Source organism: Malaclemys terrapin, chromosome 8 (assembly GCF_027887155.1).
Source record: "Malaclemys terrapin pileata isolate rMalTer1 chromosome 8, rMalTer1.hap1, whole genome shotgun sequence".
Lineage (NCBI taxonomy): Eukaryota > Metazoa > Chordata > Testudines > Emydidae > Malaclemys > Malaclemys terrapin.
In genome coordinates this window covers 92116114-92138448 of record NC_071512.1, presented here as the reverse complement: position 1 = coordinate 92138448, position 22335 = coordinate 92116114, and the positions used below count along the sequence as shown (strand labels likewise).

The window sequence follows — 22335 nt, the reverse complement described above, 5'->3', positions numbered from 1 at the left end:
TAGGGATCAGCGGGGAGCTCTGAGTGCGTGAGCGGCTGCGATGGCTTCCAAACTCCTGCGAGCCGTCGTGCTGGGTCCCCCGGGCTCTGGCAAAGGGACCGTGTGCCAGAGAATTGCCGAGAACTTCGGGCTCCAGCACCTTTCCAGCGGGCACTTCTTACGGGAGAACATCAGGGCAAAGAGCGGTAAGTGAATGCCCAGCTGTTGAGGATCTGCTCAGCCAGGGGCGCCTACGTGTTTCCTTGCATATAGGAGGCGCCGTCTGTTGCAGACCATCTGGGCTAGCGAACCGCGAGGCGGAATGGCTCAGGGATCAATCGGGGCAGATGATCCTAAACGCTGTTTGTCCCGAGAGGGGAATTGTGCCATGAAATTGGGCCCTTTGCAAAATGATCTCGCCGCTGGCTAGCAACCGGCGCTCAAGAAGCCAGTCGGCACAGGCTTGTGTATGTGTTGCTCAGTGCATTGCATAACCCACTTGTACCATGTAATCTGGAGTGAAGAGAAACAGCACCTAACAACAAATTATTTACGTTTGTTAGGTTGTAATGTAGTCTTTGTCTACTAATATGGTGCGTGATGAGGCTGACCAATCTTTAATCTAGTTAGGACGCCAACCTCTATAACATTATGGATCTCGTTAAAAAAAAAAAAAAACCACAAAAACAATAGAGTTCTAGGTTAATGAAAACTGCAACAAATTATCCATAACAGGAGGTAATTGTGCCTCCTTGCACAATTTGCAATACACAGGCGTTAAGTTCACTCACTGTTTTTTCCTGCTGTAGTAAGTACAGCTGTGCAGTTTAAAGGGATGCTTTTCTTATCAGTGTTATTAATATCAGTGAATACAATTAAAACTTTTAAAATGTACTATTCACCATGTATGCTGTCTGTTTTTTTTTTCATGGTGTGAAAAATTGTAACTTCCTGGTTTTCATGTTTAAATCCACACAATTAACTTTTTTTAAAATAGTTTTCTCTGAAAAGTTAATAGTGATTCTTGCATACATAGTAATTGAGGTTCAGAAGAAGCCACTATAAATAATTAGTGTGTGCCCATTCATCCACTATTAGCTGTAGTTTTGGGGGAAATATTGCACACTAGCTTTATCTGAGTACAAATATTATGTATCAATTCATAATTCATTGTGAAAAATAGCTCCCTCCTCATGTAGTGTTACAAATATCTCAGCTGGGTTGTCTGCTTAGTTTTAAATGCTAAAGCTTAAATCTCATCATCCCCTCTACAAGCATATATGGCTTGAAAGGCAGTGGAACCAGTGCGGTTCTGCTGCATGGGGGCAAGTTATGGCACATCTGTGCAGTGAAGTGAAGTGTACTGTACTGTGGAGCTGTGCTGTAGAGTGGGCTCCATCTGTGGCAGCAGAGACTTCTCTCTGGTTCTTTTTTCAGGGTGGAGGATGGTGCTGGGGTATGACCGGTAGCTGTGACCACATGAACCTGTCAGCTTATCTCCTATGTAGTGGAGTGAGTTAGTTCATACTAACAGAAAAGTCTGCAGTGAAACATGGGCTGCAGGGCAACTAGAGGCATGGGAAAAGATCTTGACAGTGTCATGTCCCTCATAAGTGAGGTTTATACTCACGAAAGCTTATGCCCAAATAAATCTGTTAGTCTTTAAGGTGCCACCAGACTCTTTGTTGTTTTTGTAGATACAGACTAACACGGCTACCCCCTGATACATGTCCCTCATAGTTCTCCCAGCTCTAGGCAGGGGAAATAATTTGGGCTTCTTAGAGCTAGGCATTATGGAACTGGCTAAAACTTGGTTGCTTCTGGAAGTATTTTTATTTTTTTTTAAATAAAAACTTGTGCCATTTTTTCCTCTAACATATAAATGGTAAACTGGCATTGTAACTTATAAAAGAAAATATTCACTTTAGGAATGAAGCCTTTTATATGCCGTTTCATCTCAGAGCCAGTGTTTATGGCCAAGTTGTGAACCCTTCAGAAACAGGCTTCATAATGAAAAGACTAACAGAGCCAGGGGTTGAATTTCAGTGGTGCTGTTTGGGGGAGTTCATTTCCCCCTCACTAACAGAGCAGTGGAGTATGCTCAGTGCACGCAAGCTAGGGGCTACTTATCACCCCTGTATAGAATTTTCAGTGAAGATCCCAGAATCTATTTCTTTGGGTATCAATATTAGCTATTCACTTTCAGGTGTGAAGGTGGGTAATTATGTAAATACCACTTGAATTAGCAATAGCATTCTCTTATTCCTCTATCTCTTCCTTCTTTCTCTTGCCTCGCTTCTCTAGGGCTAGATCTACACTAGAAGAGGTTTTCTGGTACCTGTGCAGGCAAACCCTCCTAGCATTAACACTGCTTATACTGGCAAAAATGCTTTTGCCGGTATAGCTTAATTGTACCGGTTTCCTGAGCATAATTAGCTATATTGGCACAAGCATCTTTATGCAGCTATAATTGCATCTGCACTAGGGCTTTGGTGGTGCAGAAAACACTGCAGACCTAACCAATGTTGATACACTAGCAAAAGTTTCTACTGTAGGCCTTGCCTAGATCTCAGTATTTTTCCTCTTACGGTAGACTGTTCACGTCCCTTTTCCACTTCCTCTTATTTTTGCCTATCTTTCCCTCTACCACCTTATTCTCCCCCCCCTTCCCATTTTGAGTTTCTGTTCCTTCTTCAATCCAGTCTCCTTTCCTTCTTCCGTTGTCACACTCCTTCCCTTTCAATGTGAGTTTCTTCTCCTCCCTCAAGAGGTTCACACTGGAGCTCCTGCACAACAGCACAGAACTTGTGGTGCCCAGGAACCATTTGGAATGGATAAGTGTGCAGCAGTTCTTGTTGGGTTTCAATCTGGAACTGCTGGCCTCACTGGAGATGTAATTCTGTGCAGGAGCAGAGGTGTGAGTTTCCCCTGAAGTATTCTTACTGAGGTAACTAAAAATTAGAGGGACAGGAAGATGTGGGATGCCTGCAGTTTCCATGTCCAGTTTACATTCCTGAGAGCGTTGACTTCATTGGCATTAAAAGAGGTCTTGTGCTAGTTGTAATTTAAATGGATACAGCCAACTTCGGCATCTTGTATGCTAAGACTGCTGCCTGTTACACTAAGGGCATGGCTACACTTGCAGATGTAGAGCGCTGTGAGTTAAACCAGCCCTCGGAGAGCATAGTATGGAAATTGCTGCAGTGTGTCCACACTGTCAGCTGCAAGTGCACTGGCGTGGCCACATTTGCGGCACTTGCAGTGGCATTGGGAGCGGTGCATTATGGGCAGTTATCCCACAGAGCATCTCTTCCCATTCTGGCACTGTGGCTTGTGGGAAGGGGGCGAGGGGTGCAGGGCCTTCTGGCTCCTGTCCCACACCCCGTGATGCATCGCTTCGCATCCCAGCAATCCCCGTGCTTCTGTCCACATTTGGCGCCATCTTTCAACTTTTTTGTATTCCACGCTCTGTCTTCCCTTTCCATCTGCGGGAATGGAGCCCGAAGTGCTGAGGAATATGCTGATGGGTCTCACCAGCACGTCACGTTTGGCAGTCAAGTTACTCCTTAAGATTCAAACTCAGAGTTAGGAGTCCGAAGATATCGTCTCGCGTAACGCATATGACACGAGATTGCTTGTGGCATTCACAGACATGCTCACCACCATGGAATGCCGCTTTTGGAGGAAACAAGCACTGAGTGGTGGGATCACATCATCATGCAAGTCTGGGATGACGAGTAGTGGCTGCAGAACTTTCGGGATGAGAAAAGCCACTTCCATGGGACTGTATGATATGCTTGTCCCCACCCTGCGGCGCAAGGACACGACATTGAGAGCTGCCCTGCCAGTGGAGAAGCGGGTGGCTATTGCAATCTGGAAGCTGGCAACACCAGACAGCTACCGGTCAGTTGCTAACCAGTTTGGAGTGGGAAAGTCGACCGTTGGAATCGTGTTGATGCAAGTTTGCAGGGCCATTAATCGCATCCTGCTCAGAAGAACCGTGACTCCGGGTAACGTGCATGACATTGTGGCTGGCTTTGCACAAATGGGTTTCCCTAACTGTGGGGGGGGATAGATGGCATGCATATTCCAATTCTGGCACCAGCCCACCTAGCCTCTGAATACGTTAACCAAAAGCGGTATTTCTACATGTTTCTCCAGGCGCTTGTGGATCACCATGGGCGTTTCATTGACATTAACGCAGGCTGCCTGGAAAGGTGCATGATGCACGCATCTTTCGGAACACTGTCCTGTTCAGGAAGCTGCAAGACGGGACATTTTTTCCCAGACCAGAAGATCACTGTAGGAGAAGTCGAAATGCCCATTGTGATCCTTGGAGACCCTGCTTACCCTTTAATGCAACGGCTCATGAAACCCTACACAGGGAGCCTTGACAGCAGCAAGGAGCAGTTCAACAACAGGCTGAGCTGGTGCAGAATGACTGTGGAGTGTGTTTTTGGCCATTTAAAGGGTTGATGGCGCGCACTGTATGGGAAGCTGGACTTGGCCGATGATAGCATCCCCGCGGTTATCTGCGTGCTGTACCCTCCATAACATTTGTGAAGGGAAGGGTGAAAGATTCACTCAGGCATGGAACTCAGAGGTTCAACACCTGGAGGCTGAATTTGAACAGCCAGAGAGCAGGGCTATTAGATTGGCCCAGCATGGGGCTGCAAGGATTAGGGATGCCTTGAGGGAGCAATTTGAGGCTGAAAGCCACCAGTAATGTTTGGTGCCCTGCACGGGAGCGAAGTGCGGTGGTTCCCATGTTAGTATGAATCTGTGTTTGCTACGCTGACTTGCAGTGTGTGTTGCTTTCCTGGGCTAAGGTATCTTTTACTTAATGCAATAATAAAGAATGTTTTCAGAGCCAAAAAAGCCATTTCTTTTAAATAAAATTCATTTATTGAAAAGAAACACACTGCTTGAGAAACAGAAAGGGCAAGGGGGTGGGCTGGGGTGGGGAGTGGTTCAATCACAGACTTGCATATGTCGTGTTATACTCAGCCTTCCTATCTGGAGTGCTGTGCAATGAGTGCTGCGTTTCAGGATGGCTATACTGCATGGTGATAGGGGTTGAGTGCAGTGGGTAAGGGTCATAGTTTGCAAGGCTGGGTGGTGAAGCTACAGGTGTTGGAGGCAGCTGGTTGTGATAAGAACGCGGATGTTGGAGAAAGTGGGTTGGAGGTGACATGGGGGCACAAGGGAAAGAGTTTTGGGACAAGGGCCGCAGGGCGGGGCAGGCGTGGTAGTGCTCCGCCTGCATGGCTACAAGCGCCTGGATCGAGTCCGCTTGGCACTCCATGATGCTTATCAGCCGCTCCCTGCTTTGGTGCCGGTGCACCGTGCTTTGCTGCCGGCGCTCCGCATTCTGCTGGCGGAACTTCCTTTCACTCTCCCTCCGCTCCTGAGCTTTTTGATTTTCATGAAGGGACTTCTGCATTACTTCATGCAGCATGTCTTCTTTACTTCTACATGGCCTCTTCCTAATTCTTTGGCGTCTCTCTGCTGGTGATAACACGGACGGCTGAGATCTCAAGGCTGCATCTGTAAAGGCAAAATGCAACACTTAACAGAGGCAGCATTGTTCACACCAGACAGAGCAATGATTCCCCCATACTTAAAGACAAGCACAGTCTATACAATAGCAGAATTTGCCCGTCTCAAAGCGAGAGCACATAACTCACAGGAGCCCCAAAATGGTGAATAAGCACAGGGTCGAGGGGGGACTGATTGTTTCACTGCCGTACTGTCCTCTGGGGCTCTGCAGTTTGGGGAGAGCCAACAGCTGCAGGGGGCTTCTATACTGAACACTGTCCACACATTTTTCACAGGAGTTCATCCTTGAAGATATCTCGCTGCTCAGGGTGACCTGGGAAGCAAGGGAGGGTCTTCTACTACAATGCGGCTTCCGCCCTGGCCCATATGCAGCTTGCCCGTGTGCAGCAATGGTCCCCCCACCCCTCATGGCACAGTGGCGTGGACATATTAGCCTGACTGGGACAAGGATCACAGTAGCGCTTCCAAGGATCCTGCGCAAGCACATTGCACAGCTTCTGCACGACACCTTTGAAGAGATCACTGAGGCCGATTACCGCAATGTGAGAGAGTACATCAACGTCCTATTCCGGATCTAGACATGCATGCAACCCTAACCCTCCTCACCCCAAGAGCCCGCACCGAATAACTTCCTTCCCAAAATAAAAGCTGCTTACCGAGAGCCTCCTCTGGTGTTTGTCCTTCCCCAAGCACTGGCCGCTGCGACTGGCTACCTTCCTGCTGGCTTGAAAACAGCTCCTGGCTGCATGCATCTAGTGTCTTCCTCCTCCTCCTCCTCAGCACCCTCGCTCCCGCTTCCCTCCTCCTCCTCCTGTCTTGTTGCACTGGGCTCTGAAGTGTCCATGGTGGTCCTCAGAGTGGAGGTGGGGTCACCCCCAAGTATTGTGTCCAGCTCTTTGTAGAAACGGCAGGTTGTGGGGGCAGCACCGGAGTGGCGGTTTGCCTCACGGGCTTTGGGGTAGGCATTCCACAGCTCCTTCACTTTAACCCTGCACTGCAGTGCGTCCTGGTCATGGCCCCTTTCCATCATGTCCCTTGATATCTGCCCAAAGGTATTGTAATTCCTACGGCTGGAGCGCAGCTGGGACTGGACAGCTTCCTCCCCCCAAACACTGATGGGGTACAGCACCTCGCCATTGCTCCATACTGGGGATCACCTGGCGCATGGAGGCATGGTCACCTGGAAAGATGCGCTGAGAGCACTCCACGCCTGGTTGAGCAAACAGGAAGGGGATTTTCAAAATTCCCAGAGAATTTAAAGGGCGGGTCTGATGGTTGGTCACCTGAGGGCAGGGCATTAGAGTTCAGTGTGATCAGGCATTGTGGGACACTTCTGGAGGCCGATCAGAGCGCATTAACAGACCAGGGTGTCCACACTGCCGCTGCGGCACTCCAGTCAGGGCGCACCAAGCGTTATGCCTCTTGTGGAAGTGAATTACCAGGAGCACTCCAGCCGCGGAGTCCGGGCTCTCTACATGCCTTGCCAGTGTGGACACGTCGTGAGTTAGGGCGCCCGGGGCTTCTTTAATGCGCTCTAACTCGCAAGTGTAGCCATGCCCTAATTAGTATTCTCACTGTTTCCTTGTGCTTCCCTGGCCCGTTGCATCCATCTGTCGTGTTATAAGTAGACTGAGTCTAAGCTCTTTGGAGCATGGCCAGCGTTTTGGTTCTGTGTTTTGTACAGCTCCTAGCACAGTGGGGCCCTGGTCCATGACTGGTGCTATGACAATACAATGAACTTTAAGAAGTGAATTGAAAAATACCTTACACTGGCCCCAAAATTACTCTGTTGACTTTTATGGTTAGGCAATCAGTTCTCTTTTTCCCCAAAATATTGTTTTCTCCTCTTACTCTGAAAGTCCTACCCAGAGAGGAAACTGACTCACTGTACAGGGGGAACAGTGAAACTGAATATACACAACCCTTAAGTGCATAAAATAAACGGAAACAGAGAAATGTTGTGCCCCTCAACTTTCAGTTGTTTTGTAACAAAAGTAGGTATAACATTCAGACAGCAGTGTGAACTTTTTTCAGTTGAGTATTTTTTTAATATGTGACCTACAGGCTGTGCTGTAGTTGTTAGATAATAAGTGCTGCCCCTTACATTGATAGGAAGGATTAATTCCTCAAATTGGAGAAATACTCATATAGCTGGATTGTCATCAAAGTACTATTTTAAAGATGGCTAGATTTCAAAACCAGGGAAATCCAGGTCAGATAAACATACTGTTGCAACACTAAGGGTGTGTGGGGGGGTGGGGTGGGGGGGGAGGGGGACTCAAGTGTGTGAGGGTAGGGAGGGAATAGTAGAGGGGGAGATTTAAAAATTATGAATCACTAGTGACTTGTCCACTTGATGGGGTGAGTGTGCTGCAAGCCAGGGAGTAACTCAGTGTGCCATCTTGCTGTATGCTAACTGGCCATGTGGACTCTGCTGCCACATAGTAAAAGTTCCATAACTCAAAAGTTCTCTGGCACTCTTAGTGTGCATAGAAATACATTTTTCCTATGGTTAGGTCTTTTAAGGCCAAATTCTTAATGACTTTAATCCAGCAAAGCCAAATTGTCTATTTTAAAAGTTTAACTGCAATTTTTTTTAAAAAAAGGAAAAGTACCTGCATACAAACGAACTGTTTCTGTGGAGGCTTACAAAAGGGGATGGGACAATACTACAGCAAACGAAAAGCACTGCTGCTCTCTATGCATTACTAGTTCAATGGGACTATTCATTTGCATAAATCTTGGCAAGATTGGGGCCTAAATTATTAGCCTTTCCTGAACTATGTTTCAGTTCTTACCTTTTCCTTTACACAAATAGCATGTGCTAGCTAAAGCCATCCCTAGAGTAAGCTAGTCTGAACTTGGCCCTGTGTATTCCCATTCCGAATCTTTATTCGTTACTACTTGGTTCATGTTTTAGGTGGTGACAATCTTTTTTGCTTCCAAGAAACCTTTCCTATAGGAATTTTAATCCAAGGATCTCCTACAACTACTATGCAATGCAGGTAAGGTGTTTGTTCCACCTACCATTGAAATGCAGCCGCTTCTGGGTGTCAAGCAGCAGCTGTTAAAGTGCATGACACTATACAGTTCAGGAAATGAAGACTAATACAACAACTAGGGGGAGCTTGACTAACACACTGGAGATGGCACTCCTATTTTTACCCAAAGTACTGTGATTATATTTTACTTCTCCACAAGAGGAGCTAGGTCTCAATCAAAAGGCTGATTGCGCTGTTTTGTCAGAACTATAACATCTCTGATGGCACACCTGCCAGCACTGGTTTAGGTATACATGTTAATCAACATCCTGCTTACTAAATGGTTGTGCTATTGAAAGAAAATTCAGCTTTAAGAGTAAAGAGACTCTAAATCTGTTCTGGCCGATATGTTGAGAAGCCTATCTTGTTGTGTATTACCTTAGTCTTGCTTGATCTGGATGGAAACTCTTTCCAAACAACAACATTTCTAGTCCTGCTTTTAAAACTAGAGGGGATGGTTCTACCCATGCTAATAATCTGATGCCATCTGGATTTCTAACTGTTCAATTATCTGTCCAATAAAGAACCCGCAGTGTAAGGAGATGGAGCTCAGCTGGAACTATTCTGTGATCTGAAGTAGCTATAGAAAAAAGCCAGAATATTTTTTATATCTGTAATGTTTACTGGCCACTCTGTTAGAACTGTTGTTCTTAGTCATCTTTGAGGCCTTCATATCCTCAAATAGTCAATAAAGATCAGATCCTGCAAAGTGCTGAACATAATGAACATTGAGAGTGAAAATGTATCTGTATTGAAGAACACATCCTTACAACAGCAAGGAGCTGGGTGAGTAGAGAGATGGCTACAAGTGGTTCCATCTATGTTGCTGATCACCCTCCATTCGTCTTGACTTCAGATGGTACCTAATTATGCAGGATTGAGCCCTTTCCATCCAATGAAAGGCTTGAACATTGTAATAGACACCGATCTGTGGAAGAATGCAGAATCATGAGTCCTTAACAGAATCATGAGTCTTTCACAGGTTATTTGTATAATGGGGTTATTAAAACTCAAGTTTAATTTTCTGCCAAAAGGCTGCATGTTTCTGAATTTTTCTGGTTTGTGAGAGTCAAATATCCTCCAAGTGAGTGGCTCATCTATGTCTCTTACTCTAATTGCATCATTCAACTCACTGCTTCTGCTTTCTATGTCTAGCTATGCATGATCTCTTTTAAAACGTTATTTGTCTTAAAAGGTAACAAGCTTACTGACAATAGACAGCATTAATGAACATGCTTCTGTCAGCTATCTCTGTTCTTGGTTAAATAGGGTAGAACCCAGGTTCTGTGTCATAAAGATACATTACAAAGCTGCTGGGATTGTTTTTTTTTTTTTTAAACAGTACTGAATTAACAGTCAAGTTAGCAATAGTACAATATGAGATGTTGGAGTATGTTATCTGAGTATGTTGGAGAACAATAAATCTTGATGTAAAAGAGGGGCCTGAGTCATCCAGTTTGGTTTTGAGGCAGTTTAGTCAGATTCCGTTCCAGAGTTCACAGGTGAGGTTTATACTTGCTCTTCAGGTTTGGGGCCCACTTCTAATTAGGGTGGGAAAAATATACTCAAATAGTTACTAGTGACCTGAGCCATCCACCCTCGAGTACAGGCTGCTGATTCTTTCATCAGTTAGTCACTGGTTTGAATGTGGCTCAGGTTACTCATCTCTTTTCATTCTCAAAGTTCTCCACAATCCTCAAACCTTTCTACACTCTTGTGAGGTAGATAGTGACTTGCCATGGAACAGTTGTGATTAGACTAGGCATCTTTTACTCCCAATTGTGTCCACCAGCTGGATGGCCACACTTCCCCCTCTGAGGGGGAAGAAAGGCAGAAAAGATTGGGCCTCAGCCAAAATTCCTTGTCCAGATCTCTATTTCATCTCTGTATGACTGGGTAAACCAATGTAGGGATTCAAAATCCAAACTTCAGGCAGTTAGGAGTCCAGTGTCTGACTTTGGCCCATTTCAGATTTGAGCTGCAAGCTCTCTGATCCTGGAGCTGTGGCTTGTCTTAGACTTTCCTCTAGAAGGGACTGAAAGTAGTTAGCTGTCAGTGGTGTTTTGGCCTGTGTGACATAAATTGGTTTCAGCCCAATGCCTAATATGTGGGTGTCTACTTTACAAGCCCCTCATAGGTGGTCTCCTCAGAGAAATTAAGGTTTGAATGAGCATGGATCCCAAATGACTGTCTTGCATCTAGGGGTGATCATAACCCCAGTGCTGAGCCGCACTGGCATGGCAGTTTAGGAGAAACCTTTCACTATTACTGCCCATGCTTTGCTTGTTTAGTGGATTGAAAAGATAATTAATCCTCCAGGGCAGGCAAGCTGGTACCTCTCATCACTGTAAATTCAACAGTTTTGCCCTTTACAAACAACCCGTGTGTAGCTGTAAATAACCAGCTTCTAATACTTCTTTGGCTCTTTTGAACTCTTTCAGTCTCCTCATAATTAACTTTACCTGTTGGTGCTTGGATCCTGATGGACTCTTGAAACTTCAGCCAAGTTCGCCAGTTAAATGAAATAATGTGACTTGCCATATCCATTCCATTATGTAGGTAGCTAACAGCTTGGTAATAAGGGCTGCCACATAAAGGAAAGACTGGCACACATCCCTTCAAAAGAGTATTTCTCTAACAATCTATTGTAATGACTATTTTGTCATGTAAATCTATTTACACTAATGTCAATCAGAAGTGGGGAGGATGGCTCAGAGACCACTTGTTAAAATCTACCACCATACTGAGGGGAAGTTTGGGATAATCTTTCCTTCTCTCTGATGGAGCTTGTGTTCAGCTCTGGATGTTTATGGATGATCTCTGCAAATCATGAGTTATCCTTCTTACCTAGAAAAGATCGTGCCAAGTGTAGGTTGGCTGTATAAGGAAGCCACCCTGAGTGCCACAAGTTTTGAGGTCAGAGAATGTAATCTGGTAACTTGCTTCTCTTAAAGGTAGCAAGTATTATAGACTTTAAGGCAAGAAGGGACCACCATGATAATCTAATCTGACCTCCTGCGCATTGCCCACCCACTCCTAAAAATAGACATACAATCTCTGGCTGAGTTACTGAAGTCTTTAAATCATGATTTGAGAGTAAACAGTTTTATATAAACCTTATTGGTCTGACTGTTGTACTAGATAACACTTATTAACACAGAAAATGTGTAACTAGTTGTTCACTGGCTTGTAAACTTGTTTATAAAGTCCACTTAAGAGTTTAGAAAACATAGACTCATAGACTTTAAGGTCAGAAGGGACCATTATGATCATCTGGTCTGACCCCTTGCATGCTGCAGGCCACAAAACCGTCCCTACCCCTTCCCTTGACTCTGCTGTTGAAGTCCCCAAATCCTGTGGCTTAGTGACTTCAATTGGCAGAAAACCCTCCTGCTAGTGATCCCTGCCCCATGCTGTGGAGGAAGGCGAAAAACCTCCAGGGCCTCTGCCAATCTACCCTGGAGGAAAATTCCTTCCTGACCCCAAATATGGCGATCAGCAATACCCCGAGCATGTAGGCAAGAGTCTCCAGCCTGACCCTTGTTAGCCATTATACTATTTACCTGCCATGGCTCGGTATTCCTTGGCTAAAATCATGTTTTTCCATTAAACCATTCCCTCCATAAACTTATCTAACTTAATCTTAAAACCAGACAGGTCCTTCGCCCCCACCGTTTCCCTCGGAAGGCTGTTCCAATATTTCACCCCTCTGATGGTCAGAAACCTTCGTCTAATTTCAAGCCTAAACTTCCCCACGACCTATGTATGAAAGAGGATATGCTTCCTGCATCATGAATCTGGTTAACTGTCTTTGTGCTGTGACTCTGCAATAGTTCATAAACTTCAGTTAAGTTAGTAATACTTTACTTGTGGCATTTGCTGGAGAAATTAATGACCACGGAGCCAAGATTTTTAAAAATACAAACCGATAGTTTGGCTCCTAAAAGAAGTGGTGCTTTTTTTAGTGCTGAGCATTCATCCACTTGAGAGGGACTGTTCATGTGCTTAAAGTTAAGACTAGAGCTATCATCTGTCTCCTCAAACCTAGGGTGCTACTGAATGTCTTTCCCACTGTTTTGATGAGAGCAAGTAGGCTGAGGATTAATTTACATAAAGCTGAACTGACTATGGTGAGATGAGGGCGGCAGCTTGGGTATTTAGTTGAGATAGTTGCCCACTACCAAGGCTTTCAATTTGGGCAGTAGAAGAAGGGGTAGCTTGGTTAGGTTCTGAGTTCATGGCAACTATGTCAGTAAACCCGCATCTGGCAAGAACGCTGGCCGGCTCCTTTCCTGTTGGACACTGTAGCGAGGCGGCCTGGCTCCCAGCCACCCCAGAGAGGGATGAGCCCCTCTGAATGCCAAAATGGGCGGAGCCACTGGAGCCTGCACCCACCCCCCCAAAGGTCAAAGCGCAGGACAGGAAGTATAAAAGCACCACCCCAGGTCTCAGAAGCTGCCTGGCCGCTGGAGAAGCCAGACGCTGGGGGCCTAGCTCCCACTGGGGAGACTCCTGCAGCCTGTGACCAACCTGAGGACTGGCCATACCAGTTAAGGCCTGATGACGACCAGACCCTGGAGAAGCTCTTAAGCCTACCGGAGAGAAGCGACCCAGAGGAGCTGCCAAACCTACCGCTCGCCGAGTACCCTGAGGACCCATGGTGCTTGATTCCGTGGACGAGACAGACCAGACGCAGGTACTGCTAGAGGGGGAGGTAGGAAGTAGCCCGGGGGCAGCGGACCCTAGTCTGGCTAGGGCACACCCAGAGCCGATGTCAGTGTGTGTTACGGCCAGGATCCCCACTGACACAGCAGCAGGCTGCCTGCCGCTGTTAGGGCTCCGGGCTGGGACGCAGTGGAATGGGCAGGCCTGGGTCCCCCCTGCCATCCCACTCACGGGTGGCTGTCTCTGCCTCGTCCCAGATGCTCAGAACCAGGAGCCTGGGCTTGTTATTGAACTATTTGCTTAACCCTGCCTGAGGGTCTGAGCTCCAGACTGAGTGTTGCCCGCCCTGACCCAGGGCCTGGGCCTGTTGCTGAACTATTTGTTCAGCCCCTGCCTGAGGGTCTGAGTTCCAGTTTGTTTGCTGCCCCGCCCTGACCCAGGGCCTGGGCTTGTTATTGAACTATTTGCTCAGCCCCTGCCTGAGGGCCTGAGCTCCTGCTTGTTGCTGTCCCACCCTGACCCAGGGCCTGGGCTTGTTCCTGAACTATTTGCTCAGCCCCTGCCTGAGGGCCTGAGCCCTTGACTGTTTCCTACCTCACCAGGCTAATTCCCCAACTCCCTGGACCTAAGTAGGGAGGCGGCCTGGCTCCCAGCCACTCCAAAGTGGGGTGACCCCAACCGAACCCTTCTACAGACATGGACCTTACTAGTAGTATCCAGGCTTCTCCCACCTTTCCAGTCGGACTGTGTAGTATGAGCCATATAGGGCTATACTTTAAATCTCTCTTTGCTTTCTGCACAAGCTTCAATTTCATCGGCTCACTTTTAAAAGCAGAGCATCTTGCCTTGAGCCTCTGACGCTAGAATTCTGAGATCCCACTGACAACCCACTTGTTTCTGGGAATGATATAAGCTGTTGTGTTTGACTTACAAAGAACTAAATGGTCTGGGAGCATCCTACCCGAGGGACTGCCCCTCTTCCCCATGTGATATTGCTGCAGGAGAGATCAGCAGAGGCACCTGAGCTGAGTCTCCCCCTCTACAGAAGAGAGGGACCTGGTAACAGGATGTGCTCTGTGAGGGGCCCCTCAAATATAGAATTCACTTCCCCTGGTCTGAAATAGCTGGAACTTGTTGACTTTGAGGGTGTTGTACAAAGTCCCATCTAGTTGACCAGGCTTTGGGTGGAGGGCTGAGAGGGTTGGGGGTGGGATTTGCTTTAGGAATCTGAGATGGGAGATCTTGAGTTGATCATGTAAGTCCAGGCAGCAAAACCTGTCCTATAGGTGGGAATGTGCTACTAATGTAACTTTAACTTGTGGCAAGGGCACCTGAGCTGGGGCACAGGCATTCCTTCATCTGTGTCATTTTAAATCTGAACAGATAGTGTTGTACAGCCTGAGTCCTTATAACCTCCTGGGAGGATGATAAATAAATACCTTCATTCTACTAATCTCTGACTCAGGGATGAAGATGATGTGGATTTTGTAAGTTGACATTGGTTTGGTCATTTCTCACCCGCAGGGTTTTTTGTTTTACTGGTATTAAAAAACAAACAAGCAATATCTGAACTGTGTGAAGTGCCCGACTCTGTATCTCAGGCCTTGGCTACACTGGTGCTGTACAGCGTTGCAACTTGCTGCGCTCAGGGGTGTGAAAACGCCCCCCCCCCCCCCCCCCCCCCCGAGCACAGCGAATGCAGCGCTGTGAAGCGCGAGTGTAATCAGTGCCTGCAGCGCTGCACGCTCGCTCACAGCGCTGCAAGCTACTCCCCTCGGAGAGGTGGAGTACTTGCAGTGCTGCGAGAGAGCTCTGGCGGCGCGACTACACTCGCGCTTCGCAGCGCTGCTGCGGCAGTGCTGTGAATTCCCAAGTGTAGCCAAGGCCTCAGTATCAAAGACATTTAGGTCAAAGGCAGAAACTCTGGGCTAGAGTCTCGGATCAGTCTGAGCTGTATTTGACACAGGACCTGGAAGAGGTGGGTGGCGCTAGACCACTTTTGTGTTTTCTTGATCCCTGGATCACTCTTGCTTATGGAGCTGGAGACTCCAGCAGGTAGGAGCAGAAGCAGCCAAAGCATGGACATTCAGAGAACTTTCTACAGCGTTAACTGGACTTTCTCTACTCTGTGCTGATTGGCTGTTTGCCCAACCCTCTCCCATCTTCCCTTATAGTTTCCTCACTTTGACTTCACTCCACACCTGCCCCTCTTACCCTCTTCTATCCTGTCCCCATACACCCTTCCCTTGAATGTCCCCGCTCCCTTTGCTTTTCTTTCTGTTTAGCTTATCCACACTAAACCCACCCAAAAAGAAATAACCATGGAACTAACATGACATTTGCTGCCATCACATGGTTAACTGTGCTTGTGCATGCTATCGCTTATCCCAAACCTGCATCTGTCTGTTTTTAGACTGTAAGCTCTTTGGGGTAGGGGCTGGTTGCTCCTATGTTGGTACAGTGCCAAGCACAATAGGCCCTAATTTTGATTGGTCTATAGGCACTGCTGTAATAAACATGACTGAGACTACTTAGTGGATCATCTGTGTGGAGCTTTCTGGGGAGTTAGAAGAATCTGGTAGCCTGCCATGGCAATGGTTCCAGAACACACAAGTCTGTGCTTTCCTCTGTGTCCATAGGAGGAGGGGAGCATAGGCCCTTGGGGTAGATGACTTCAGGTGTCTTTAAAATCTAAGCACAACTTCTGGCCTCAGAAAGTTGGCCATCGTTGTTGTAACTTAACCATCTTAGTACACAGTTAACTGTTGCTAGTGTTGAATTAACTGTCTCTTTTCTTCATTAACGTTAGATAATTTAGATGAAGTATAAACAAGAAATTGTGTAAAAGGTTACTTTGTACAGGGGAAAGTATGAGCTTATCTTGAGAAATCTGGCCATGGGAAGGTAACTGGAGGGTGGTTGAAAAATTAAAACCCTTCCCATTTGGCTTTTCTTTCAGGACTTTTGTGCTGCATTTTTTTTCATCCATGCCAGTTTCTTAGCTGCCGGGCACTCCAGAACTTTGCAGCAGCTGTGCCGTGAAGATCACACTTTCTTAAAGTCTATGTGTTTGGAAATATATTCTCCATGAGCCAATACAGCAGTAACTTTCTCACTCTTTTGTCTTGTTTTCATTTAAATACCAGCAGCCTTGGCTGGAAACCCAAGATCTAATGGCAAGAAATGTAGCAAACCTGTAACCACAGCCTTGGCTTTGACAAATGTGTGATCTGGTTGGGAGAGGGGGAGGAGGCTGGCTTGTGAATGGAGGAGGGAGATGGGGCAGTGACACTGAGGAAATCATGAGGGAAGAATCTTAATTTTTTGCATTGCTTAGGTTTTGTTAATCCTCTTAAGGATTGGCCATTCCACAGGAAGACTAGCATGGCCAGCCTCATGCTGGCCCTCCCTGCCCCTCCCCTTTTAAGGCAATCTGACCAATGACTAAAAAGTGGCTCATGCAACTCGCTTCTGAACACACGAATGTGCAAGTTGCACATTATTACAGGCCACAGCTTCTCTATGGAGGGCAAATCCCAAATTGTCACATGGGAGGCTCAGTTATGGAGCCTGGACTCTTTGGTCAGTTGGCATGCGCTGAAAGTGCTAGGGAAGGGAGTCCCTTCCATTGTTTAAAACGGCCCTGAACGTAGCTAAGGAGCTATGCTGAGGGGACTGTTTTCAAGGGCAAAGATTACTTTAACATACTGCCGTTACTTGAAAGCATCACTGGAGTCTCTGGCTACGCCTACAGTGCAAGTTAAATTGTAATTGCAGGGTAGGAAGCTATACCTATTGTAGCTTTAATGTGGTTAGTGCGGGTAAGGGTAGTAGTGAAGACGTAGCAGCATGGGCTACCAACCTGAGTATGTACCCAGGGTCCCCTGCTGGCTTGTACTGGGGCGGCAAAACCAACGCAGTCCTTGCTGCTATTGTTACCTGTGCTAGCTAGAGTAAAGCTAGCACATGTGTGCCTACCTGCATTACAATTCTATCTTAATTTGTGATATAGATGTGCCCTGTAGCAACCGAATGAATGAAGAGAAAAACATAGTGGAATGGCATTTTCTATTTCCTACTTTTGGAAAATGAAATCTGCATTTCTGTATACTTGCTAAGGATGAGTTGTTTATGTGAGCAGTGTGAAACTTACAATGTCCCTCACTATTCATTTCAAGAGCTTGGGTTTTGTAAATTAGATCTTGGGTAATTACATTATTCTCATGCCGCCTTAACAAGGTTTTGAAACACTTTTTTGGCTTTGGACTAGTACTGAACCATTAGATCAGTATTCGCAGCAGCTGTATAGTCCAGAGTCAAATGATAAGAACATAAGAATGGCCATACTGGGTCAGACCAAAGGTCCATCTAGCCCAGTATCCTGTCTTCCAATAGTGGCCAGTGTCAGGTGCCCCAGAGGGAATGAACAGAACAGGTAATCATCAAGTGATCCTTTTCCTGTTGCTCATTCCCAGCTTCTGGCAAATGGAGGCTAGGGGCACCATCCCTGCCAGCCTGGCTAATAGGTTCTTCAATGGCTATCTTCCATGAATTTATCTAGTTCTTTTTTGAACCTGTTATAGTCTTGGCCTTCACAACATCCTCTGGCAAAGAGTTCCGCAGGTTGACTGTGCGTTGTGTGAAGAAATACTTCCTTTTGTTTGTTTTAAACCTGCTGCCTATTAATTTCATTTGGTGACCCCTAGTTCTTATGTTATGAGACAGAGTAAATAACACTTCCTTATTTACTTTCTCAACACCCATCATGATTTTATAGACTTCAATCATATCACGCCTTAGTAGTCTCTTTTCCAAGCTGAAAAGTCCCAGTCTTATTAATCTCTCCTCATATGGGAGCTGTTCCCTACCCCTAATAATTTTTGTTGCCTTTTTCTGAAACTTTTCTAATTCCAATATATCCTTTTTGAGATGGGGCAACCATATCTGCACGCAGTATTCAAGATATGGGCGTACCAGGGATTTATATAGAGGCAATATGATATATTTTATCTTATTATCTATCCCTTTCTTAATGATGCCCAACATTCTGTTTGGTTTTTTGGCTGCCGCTGCACATTGAGTGGATGTTTTCAGAGAACTATCCACTATGACTCCAAGATCTTTCTTGAGTGGTAACAGCTAATTTAGACCCCATCATTTTATATGTATAGTTGGGATTATGCTTTCCAATGTGCATTACTTTGCATTTGTCAACACTGAATTTCATCTGCCATTTTGTTGCCCAGTCACCCAGTTTTAGAGAGATCCTTTTGTAGCTCTTCGCAGTCTGCCTGGAACTTAACTATCTTGAGTAGTTTTGTATCATCTCCAAATGTTGCCACCTCACTGTTTACCCCTTTCTCCAGATCATTTATTAATATGTTGAATAGGACTGGTCCCAGTACAGACCGCTGGGGGACACCACTATTTACCTTTCTCCATTCTGAAAACTGACCATTTATATCTCCCTTTGTTTCCTATCTTTTAACCAGTTACCAATCCATGAGGACCTTCCCTCTTATCCCATAACAGCTTACTTTGCTTAAGTGCCTTTGGTGAGGGACCTTGTCAAAGGCTTTCTGAAAATCTAAGAACACTATATCCACTGGATTCCCCCATGTCCACATGCTTGTTGACCCCCTCAAAGAATTCTAGTAGATTGGTGAGGCATGATTTCCATTTACAAAAACCATGTTGACTTTTCCCCAACAAATTATGTTCATCTATGTGCTTGACAATTTTGTTCTTAACTATAGTTTCAGCCCAGTTTGCCCGGTACTGAAGTCAGGCTTATCAGCCTGTAATTGTTGGATCACCTCTGAAGCCCTTTTTAAAAATTGGCATCACATTAGCTATCCTCCAGCCTTTTGGTACAGAAGCTGATTTAAATGATAGGTTACAGACTACAGTTATTAGTTCTGCAATTTCACATTTGAGTTCCTTCAGAACTCTTGGGTGAATACCATCTGGTCCTAGTGACTTATTGCTGTTTAGTTTATCAGTTTGTTCCAAAACCTCTTCTAATGACACCTCAATCTAGGACAGTTCCTCAGATTTGTCACCTAAACAGAATGGCTCAAGTTTGGGAATCTCTCTCACATCCTCAGCCATGAAGACTGATGGAAAGAATTCATTTAGTTTCTCCGCACTGGCCTTATTGTCCTTGAGTGCTCCTTTAGCATCTCGTCCAGTGGCCCCACTGGTTGTTTAGCAGGCTTCCTGCTTCTGATGTACTTAAAGCTTTTTTGGTATTATTTTTTGAGTCTTTGGCTAGCTGTTCTTCAAATTCTTTTTTGGCTGTCCTAGTTATATTTTTATACTTTATTTGCCAGAGTTTATGCTTCTTTCTATTTTCCTCACTAGGATTTAACTTCCATTTTTTAAAGGATGCCTTTTGGCCTCTCACTGCTGCTTTTACTTTGTTGTTTAGCCATGGTGACACTTTTTTTAGTTCTCTTACTATGTTTTTTAATTTGGGGCATACATTTAAGTTGAGTATTTTATTTTAATAGCCTCTCTAATCTCCCTGAGCATTTCACAGTCACTTATCACCGTCCTGGTCAGGTGGTCGGTAATATATCCCTACTGCTATATTCTTATTATTAGAGCATGATTATCTCTTAGTATACATGCAGGGATCATCTTTTTGTTCTGTGTTCGTACATCACCTATTACAATGGGGTCCTGATCTGTTGATGCTCTAGTAATACAAATAATAAGTTCCATTTTAGATATTTAGAGCATGGGGATGGTGGTTTGAAATGAGAAACTTAACTTTGAAACTTTCTCCGTGGGAGTATAAAGCTGACATTTCAGGCAATATATTGTATCGGAGGGCTGTATTTACACATGTGGCTTCAATCAGCAGATCTCTGTATGCTGTAATAAACCTAGAAAAGCTCTATTTAAACCAAAAAAGGAGAAGTTGTTACTGGCTCCTTCCAGGGATCTGTCCTTGGAGGTGGAATTTGGGGACTTTCGGAGATCAGACCAGCAGTTCCTTACAGATGTATTAATCAGTTATGTGAGATGTGGTTTTGTAAGTCTTTGGGGTTTGGGGGTGGGGAGGAGGAGGGAGGAGAAGAGGAAGGTTCAGGCACTGGAATGGGACTCTGGAGACCTGAATTAAGTTCCTTGCTCTGCTAGAGTCCTTGTGTGATCTGGGCTAAGTCACTTAATTACTGTGCTTCCGTTTTCCCCATCTGTAAAATGGAGTAATAAAGTTCCATTTCTCCAGTCATTGTCTGCTTATCTTATAAACTCTTTAGGGATTGGACTCTTACTATATATTTTTACAACACCTAGCATAATGGGGCCTCAATCTCAGATGTTACTGTAATACAAATAATACCAATATTAAAGAGATGGGGGGAATCACATAAATACCTCATAGGAGCTCTTAGCACTTCAGGATGAGGTTTGTTCTGTGACAAGTAGTAATTCATCCCAACCTCTGTCAGGTGAAGGTTCAGTAACTGCAACACTTTTCCCTGGGTTAACTTTGAAGATCACTATGGGAATATATTAATTTTTCCTCTTTAAAGAAAATGCTTTCTCATGACCTGGAAAGGAGAGAATACTACTTGGCAAATTAACCTCATTTTAAGTGAACTTCCCTGGAAATGTATAAACTTCATTCCTAAAAAATATGCCGCTTTTTAGAGCGAGACTAATCAATGACCTAATTCAGAGGAGGCTGGGATGAAGACTTTGTAGAGAAGTCTATATAAAATACCTGGCACCCAGGACAATGTGGGTTCATTCCAAAGGTAAACACCTTTGCTTTTCAGAAGGAATTTTATGAATCTCAGGGGTAAGCCCTATCTGGTAGGGATGACTTAGCAATGTCTAGAGAGGAAGAGCAGTCCATTAGTGGCAAGGAAATCATCCTAACCATCCCTTCACAGAGGAAATGGTGGCGATGGAATTTTAACAAGGGGTCTCCAGAACTTCACTAGACTGTGAATCAGCTGCAGTATGTTGCAGCGTCTTCTAGGTCCATGGATGTGCTCCAGGTTAGGGTTACCATTAGTCCGGATTTACATGGACATGTCCTCCTTTTGTGTGCTAAAAATAGCGTCCGGGGGGAATTTGTAAAGCACTCACAATGTCCGGGATTTCCCCCTCCCCTGGCAGAGCAGAGCGAGCGGCTGGGAGGGCTGCAGGAAAGTCCCGGGCTGGACTCCGGAGCAGCTTCCTCCTCCCACCCCCCCCCCTGCATTCTGAGCCGGCCGGCAGCTCCTCCTCCTGCAGCCCGCTCCGGCAGCCCTGTGCAGGGCCAGGGACCGGGTTTTGTGTTGTGCTGGGGAGCTCAGCCATGTGTCCGGCTGGCACAGAGCCCAACACCCTGTTCTGAGCAGCAGGGTAAGGGGGGGCAGGAGAAGGGACAGGGAGGTTCTGGATGGGGCAGTCAAGAAACGGGTGGGGGCTTTTGGAGGGGAGTGGAGAAAGTTTTGGGCAGTCAGGGTACAGGTAGGGGGTAGGGTCCTGGGGGGCAGTTGGGGGGGGGTGTCTTAGGAGGGGGCAGTTAGGGGACAAGGAACAGGGAGTCTTAGGTAGGGGGTGGGGTTCTGGAGGGCAGTTAGGAGCAGGGGTCCCAGGAGGGGGCAGTCAGGGGACAAGGAGCGGGGGGTAGGGGGCTGGGAGTTCTGGGGGGGAGCTGTCAGGGGGCAGGAGTGGGGAGAGGGATCGGAGCAGTCAGGAGACAGGGAGCAGAGGGGTTTAGATGGGTTGGGAGTTCTGGGGGGGCTGTCAGGGGGCAGGAGTGTGGAGAGGGATCGGAGCAGTCAGGGGACAGGGAGCAGAGGGGTTTAGATGGGTTGGGAGTTCTGGGGGGGGCTGTCAGGGGGTGGGGAGTGGTTGGATGGGGCGTGGGAGTCCCAGGGGTCTGTCTGGGGGTGGGGGTGTGGATAAGGGTTGGGGCAGTCAGGGGACAAGAGGCAAGGAGGCTTAGATAGGGAGTGGAGTCCCGGGGGGCAGTTAGGGGCAGGGGTCCCAGGAGAGGGCAGTCAGGGGACAAGGAACGGGGGGAGGATTGGGGGTTCTGGGGGGGCGGGAAGTGGGAGGGGCAGGGGCGGGGCTAGGGCGGGGC

The 22335-nt window shown here is 46.3% G+C and overlaps 1 protein-coding gene across 1 annotated transcript in view; it reads left to right on the top strand.

The window, feature by feature from the left end:
- AK4 (adenylate kinase 4) overlaps positions 1-22335 on the top strand; it is a 44718-nt gene that overhangs the window by 696 nt on the left and 21687 nt on the right. The window contains exon 2 of the mRNA XM_054038660.1: positions 4-185. Coding sequence (XP_053894635.1) covers positions 41-185 — 145 coding nt within the window. The 5' untranslated portion in view covers positions 4-40. The remainder of the gene's footprint in view (positions 1-3; positions 186-22335) is intronic.